Below are 7410 nucleotides of genomic sequence, written 5' to 3'. Positions count from 1 at the left end.
GCAGCCGGGAACTCTGGGAACCAGGAGCAGGAAGCTAGCACCGCTCCAGTTGTTCCTTGGTTGGGCCAATCGGAGCAAAGCAGAGCTGGGGAGGAGAGGTGGCGGAGAGGGCTTGATGCTGGGGCTAGGTGGGAGTACTCGAGGGCTGCAATTGTTACTGGAGCCACATCTCCCTCTGCTGATTATTGATTCACACACCTCAGACCTAACCCACAATGACCCACATGTATTTTTTTTTTGTAGTTTCTTTATAGTTTGTAAACAATGAATTCCTCTACTGAGACAATAACATATTTAATTGACTTTTAAATGAGATGTTAGTTGTTGGCTATCAATGAATCATCTGCAATAGCCTTATGACCAATACCACTGGTGATTTTAGCATGTAGATCTTGGTGGGGCAAACAAAAACAAAAACATGTGATGCGCGCCAGGAAAGCACAACACAGCACTAAACAATACATTCATTGCCCACAAACTGTTAGGGCCTACATAAAGCTGTCCCAACAGCAGTCCCAAAATCTTACCAATGGTACACCTGGCTATCAGCGAAACAGCTCATTCAGCCTCATTTATTGCCTTTTAAAAAAACAGCTTATATGGCTGACTTGCTTAAACAAATGTGGGTTCTACTGACAATTCATATGTACAAGCTATGGCATAAGGGGACGACTGGCGTATATTAGGCAACCCGTAATTTCGATTAAGACATGAATGAGCGAGCTAGGACGGGCGTAGTCAATATAACTATTTGTTCAACACTTCTGGAATGTACAGTGACAGAATTCAGAACATGGGCTGTTCTTACAGTATTCTCCCTGTACACCAAGTCAGAACTCACTCCTTTCAATGGCACCCTTTTCTTGAGCGTAAAACAATTCACATCTCTTGCCCCCATTAGTTTAACCCAGAGCGCCTTCTCCCTCTGACCAACAGAAACACAAGCAATTATCACAAGACCACTTCTGGTTACCCTCACCAATTCCAGCACTCTGTTTTCACCCACCCCAAAACCACAAATGGATCTGCCAAAAGGCAAGGGTCCACTTTTCCCAAAAACTTCACTCCTACTGTCACAGACTCATCTTTATCCTGACACCCTCGGTGCTTCACCACACTTAACACCCATACTTCGCCCATACATTCACTTCAATTTCTCCTCCTGTCTTCTCACCCTGCTTATTCTTTGTACCAATCTTCTTTTACAAACCATCTCCCTTCAAGCTCACCGTCTTCCTCCCTCTCTCTCTTAGACCTCCTCGGCCTCTCTTTTTCCGTCCATTCCTCCTCCGTATTCCAAGTAGACGTCTCCTTATGATAATACTGCAGTTCTCCTGACATATATCTTGTTCCTGCCTTCTTAAGGGAAGCCATTTACCTGGCTGTCACAATCTCCATACAATCAGCACGAACCCCTCGGGATGTAGCGCTCAACAGTGCTACATCCCGACAAAGCAGCTGCTTTGTCTTGATGTTCGTCTTTATCAATAGCGCTCTTCCAACCACCATCCACCGTCTCGCTTTCCTTTACCCTCCGCCTCCCTCTCCAGCAAGGTGCCCGACCACAGTGATGATGTCATACAAAAGTAAGACAATAGCTGTGTTTGAATACTCATACTAACTGCACTTACCATGCTATTTGTGATGTGAATTGAGAAGCTTTGGATTCACCTTGTTGTGCCATGCTCATTTGAACAGGAAGGTGGCACGGCGGTTCTTCGTGGGCACATTTTGTCATCAAACTTTGACATCAAAGTCTGGCATTCTCTGGATTTATGGTGCTTTCAAGACAACTGGGAACTCAGAAAAAAACAAGGTAGGAATCATGACGGTGATCTTCAGGTCGGAGCTCTAGAAAGAGGCCCGAGTTCTCGACTTGGAACTCAGAGTTGGGTGACTGTTCAAAATGTATTTTCCCAGTCGGACCTCGTTTTTTTCCGAATTCCCAGTTGTCTTGAACTCAATGAAGTCTGAGATTTCCCAGTTCCGAGTTTCCAGTTGTTTTGAACGCGACAGAGGTCATGCTGGATTGACAGCATGGCCTATGTTGAATTTTTATCCTTTTAAGCTTGGAAAAGAGACCCTTAAACCCAGACTTGGACCACACCCCCTCTCCACTGAATAGCAGTCTAGTGATTGCTTTGCAATGCTTGCAGTTAGCCACTGAGTCCTTCCAAACCACTCATTGTTGAATTTGCGATTTCCAAATTGTTGTGTAATGTTTATATCCAATGGCCGATGATCACTATACGATTTATCTATAATTTCTCTTCATAATTTCTCTTCATGTGACAAGGATTTAAAAGGATTTCCCAGTAGATTGTCAACTTGATTCATGATGATGAAGATTTTGAAAGTTTTATGTTGACATAATCAGTCCAATCAAAGTTACAGTAGATATGATGTGATTTGACGTTATTATTTCTGTGGCCAATGACCTTGATCCTTCTTGGATGGGCACCTCTAATGTAACTCTATGGCTGCACCCAATGTGCTTACATTTTTGAGCTCTCCCCATAGATTTTGTGGTGAGGGAGTGTCCCTATGAGTGACAGAACACTGAGCCAATCATGTCGCAACTAGAGAACATTACCAATCGCCACCACAGAAAGCACTGAGCTAGGCTGAAACACTTGCATTTTGGGGATGCCTTACTCAAGAAAGCAAAAAAAGTGACCATGTTTGTATGCAGCTTTATTAACTGTTTGCAAACTGATATGTGACATATATTAATGTCCAAAAAACATGCAAAACAGGCACAACAGGCACACCAACAACAACAAAAAATGTGTCGCCACTGACATTGGCTGCACGGAGTTGCAATAACAGAAATCCTATGCAGCCTTGTTTACAAGTTCAAACACTTGAATCTGAGATGTAATCAGGGGTGTGTCACGCCCTGACCTTAGAGATCCTTTTTATTCTGTGTTTTGCTTAGGTCAGGGTGTGACTAGGGTGGGTAGTCTAGTTTTTTCATTTCTATGTTGACCTGGTATGGTCCCTAATCAGAGGCAGCTGTCTATCGTTGTCTCTGATTGGGGATCATATTTAGGCAGCCTTTTCCCACTGTTTTTTTTGTGGGATCTTGTTTTTGTATTGTTGCCTTGAGCACGACAAAGCTGCACGGTCGTTTCTTTGCTCTTTATTGTGTTTGTGCCGCTTCTCATAATGAAAGATGATGAACCCAAACCACGCTGCACTTTGGTCCGATTCATGCAACAACATTCGCGACAGGGTGAAAGTAAGGCGATATGGTCCGGTATGGCGTCTCGTAAAATAAATGATATGGGTATGCCATACCGGTAAAACGTGAGCCTTTCACAATTAATACAACATGTCCAGAAGACTATATGCTATTATACCATTATTTAACATTACTGCATGTCAGACGCAATTAGTGAATTGATCGGAAACCGGTTGGCATACTCTCCAAATTGCATTGTGGTTTGTGGGGAACACTTACATTTTGTGGAGGCGGAGATGAGTGGCCGAGACCAAGGTGCGCGTGGACAACAGTGGATGATGCATCAATTCAGGCTACAAGTGTAGGCCTAATGACAATCGCAGAATATCATTTGTATTTGTATTTATTATGAATCCCTGTTAGTTTCTGTAGGAGCAGCTACTCGTCCTGGGGTCCAGCAAAATTCAGGCAGTTTATACCATTTTAAAACATTACAATATCTTCACAGATTTCACAACACACTGTGTGCCCTCAGGCCCCTACTCCACCACTTCCACATATCTACAGTACTAAATCCATGTGTATGTATAGTGCGTATGTTGTGTATGTATAGTGCGTGTGTGTGTGTGTCTGTGATAATGTTTGTTTTGCTTCACAGTCCCTGTTGTTCCATAGGGTGTTTTTTTAACCCTCACATTAACCCTTAAAATCTATAAATCATATTTTCCCATCAAAGCTAACCCTCTGCCCCCTCCCTCAACCAATCCGCCTCCCTCCCATTTTGAAATGTCAGACTGTAGTTGGCACCCGCCCTCCCCTGGCCCCTATACCCAAGGCCCCTCACTGAGTGCTGTACACACCGCTGAGCAGGCGACTCTTCTTCTCCTCCTTCTGGCTCTCGTTCTTCAGGTCAGCAAACACCTGGGAGAAGAAGTTAGGGTCTGTGTTCATCTGGAGCATCTTGACACTCATCAGCTTGGTGATGGTCATGCAGCGGATCCAGAAGGTCTGCCTGCAGGTGTCCACCAGGAAGGGTTTCAGGGGGTAGGCGATCTCGTTGCCCATGTAGGAGCAGGTCGTATAGAGGCAGGTGAGCAGCACGGCATGCAGCTCGTGCAAGGTGGCCACCTCGGAGGAAACCGCCTCGCGGCACAGCATGTAGAGGAAGACCACAGCGGCCGGATTGATGCAGCTCTGGTTCTGATAGCAGTTGTCCAGCAGATAACGGTCAACCACCCGCAGCCACAGCACCGGGTCCATGGAAGACATGTCCTGGAGCCGGTAGCAGCGCCGGCACAGGAACTCACCCAGGCAGCGCAGCAGCTCGCCGGTTGTAGCGTGGACCATCACCAGCCTCCTGGGAGTGTCGAGGTCCTGGACGGTCACCATCTGGGGCGTGTCGGGGGCCGTGTTTGAGTAGGATAAGGGGGTCGTCTCGACCAACGAGGCGGCGTTGTTGGAGCTGTTGGAGATGGCTGGAGTGCTCTGGTCCTGAGTGGACAGCTTGTCACAGGACTGAGACTTCTCCAGGGTGAGGGTGGACGGGTTGGAGAAGGACTGAGACTTCAGGTTCTCATTACTCAGATGGGCAATGTTGTTTTGGTTGGTGTTCTCATGGGCCTGCACCTTCTTGGAGCTCTTCTTCTTCACACTCCGCCTCCATGGTGAGTAGCGCTTCAGAGTCTTGTCTTTTGCACTCTTACCGGTCTGGACTTCCATCAAGTGGCCCACAGTGTCCGGCCCATCTTTGAAGAGGACTGCCTTCTTGCGGAGCGAGATAGACATTGCGGTTCCCATGGTCAATAGTGCCTTTGGAAAACAAAATGCTTCAATATTAGCAAAATGAAATGCATGGCATCAGTTCGGTTGGCCTAGCTAGCTCACCTCTGGCTGTCTCTGAAATGGCAACTTATTCCCTATAAAGTGCACTGCTTTTGACCATGGCCCAAAGGGGTCTGGTCAAAAGCAGTGCTTTATACAGGAAACAGGGTTCCATTTGGGACATATTCTAAATCACAGTATTAAGCATAGACATTAGTGCTCTGTGTTCATAAACATGAGCAATATAACATTCCAAAGTGAAACAAAAATATTACTCACTGATTTCAAGTTGATATGTGAAAAAGTTATAAAGATATTTGTATATTTTTGTTAATTGAAAGGTAAAGACGGGTGGTCCAGTGCTTTGAGTTCAAGGCTGTGACCATCAGAATTGTCCAAGGTTCTGAAATCGAGTTTCCACGTCGTAATAAAGAAGTATGTCATAGAGGCGATTGTGTGAAAGATTATAAGTTTGATGTTGGCAAAAATAAATAAATAAACAAATAAACAAAGTCTGACGTTCAACGTGATAGAATTAGCCTCATATTTGATACAGCCCAGCTCAATAATTTGAAAACGAAATAACCTCTGAGTGTCTGCTACGTCACGGCGTTACATTTCTGTCCTCCGTGGCTGAATAACATGTATCTGGCGAGTGTTTTGCATGGATCTCAATGGTCTGTCAAATTATATTGGCAGCTCTGTCAGGCTCCCGCTTATCTCGTTCACCAGCAGACTATTCTTCCTCCTAAATTGTGCTTTAGTGAATTCACTTCAGCAATCTACTCCAATAATGCGCATTTAGCCTGGGGACGAATATTTGCGCGCCTATAATCGCTATTTGAAGTGGGGAGCATACAGGCCTTCTTCTATGTCAGGACTGACTGGAGGGCTAGCTTAAAATGCGCTATAAAATTAGGCTAAATTGCATTTTCATTTAAAACGCAACATAAGAACCAGCAGTAGCTGAATTAAAAGCTTATACAACTTCATTCAAACGTTTTTTAAAGCATTTAAAAAAATCATACAACAGTTGATCCAATACTAGACTAAGCTCTGTTTGAATATTCAAGTACCTCCCATCCCTAATTGCTGTCCCAAAATATTATCAATATCTCACAAACTCAAATCTCTCTCCCTGTGTGTGTCTGTCTGTAGGAGATATTGGGTCAGTGCAGTAGAGAGCAGGCGTTTAAGACCATCCTGTTCTCTGGGTAACACTAAGACAACTGATTTTGTAATGTAAATATCACTGTAAATCTGCATGAACATGACACACACACTGGAAAACTCTTGTTTCCATGGTTACTGGTACTTTACTTGAGAATGTATATATTTTTTTACTTTTACTTCTACTTGACAACATTCAGAAAGAAAAGATGTGCTCCTTACATTTCCAGTGCTCAGGCAGAACAGCAAAACGGTCAATTTCATACACTTATTAAGAGAACTCATCCCTACTGCCTCTGATCTGGTTTGTAAAATATTGTTAGACTTTGCCCCTGGCTTTCCATAAATAAATAAAAACAAGAACATCTGTTTTTGAAATCTAATATTACTGCTTGCGTCAGTTACTTGATGTGGAATAGAGTTCCATGTAGTCATGGCTCTATGTAGTACTGTGTGCCTCCCATAGTCTGTCCTGGACATGGGGACTGTGAAGAGACCTCTTGTGGCATGTCTTGTGGGGTATAGGGCACTGCGTTCATCCACCTCTGGCCTGCTCGCCTCCCTACCACTGAGGAAGTACAGTTCCCGCGCAGCCCAGTCAAAACTGTTCGCTGCTCTGGCCCCCCAATGGTGGAACAAACTCCCTCACGACGCCAGGACAGCGGAGTCAATCACCACCTTCCGGAGACACCTGAAACCCCACCTCTTTCAGGAATACCTAGGATAGGATAAAGTAATCCTTCTCACCCCCTTAAAAGATTTAGATGCACTATTGTAAAGTGGCTGTTCCACTGGATGTCTTAAGGTGAACGCACCAATTTGTAAGTCGCTCTGGATAAGAGCGTCTGCTAAATGACTTAAATGTAAATGTAAATGTAAATGGGTATACATGGGTGTCTGAGATGTGTGCCAGTATTTTAGACAGACAGCTCGGTGCATTCAACATGTCAATACCTCTCATAAATAAAAGTAGTGATGAAGTCTATCTCTCCTCCACTTGCAGCCAGGAGAGATTGACATGCATATTATTAATATGAGCTCTCTGTGCACATCCAAGGGCCAACAGTGCTGCCCTGTTCTGAGCCAATTGCAATTGTCCTAAGTCCCTTTTTGTGGCACCTGACCACATGACTGAACAGTAGTCAAGGTGCGACAAAACTAGGGCCTGTAGGACCTTCCTTGTTGATAGTGTGTTTAGAAGGCAGGGCATCGCTTTATTATAGACAGACTTCTCC

The 7410-nt window shown here is 44.5% G+C and overlaps 1 protein-coding gene across 1 annotated transcript; it reads right to left on the bottom strand.

The window, feature by feature from the left end:
* Positions 1-4013: 4013 nt before the first annotated feature.
* Positions 4014-5288, bottom strand: LOC115115000 (cyclin-dependent kinase 5 activator 1-like). The gene has a single exon (XM_029643466.2). It carries the CDS (start codon positions 4979-4981, stop codon positions 4025-4027), a length of 957 nt encoding a protein of 318 aa, XP_029499326.1. The 5' UTR covers positions 4982-5288; the 3' UTR covers positions 4014-4024.
* Between the last annotated feature and the right edge of the window lie 2122 nt (positions 5289-7410).

The sequence above is a fragment of the Oncorhynchus nerka genome, linkage group LG4 (assembly GCF_034236695.1).
Source record: "Oncorhynchus nerka isolate Pitt River linkage group LG4, Oner_Uvic_2.0, whole genome shotgun sequence".
Classification (NCBI taxonomy): domain Eukaryota; kingdom Metazoa; phylum Chordata; class Actinopteri; order Salmoniformes; family Salmonidae; genus Oncorhynchus; species Oncorhynchus nerka.
This window is presented reverse-complemented; position numbering and strand designations above follow the sequence as displayed.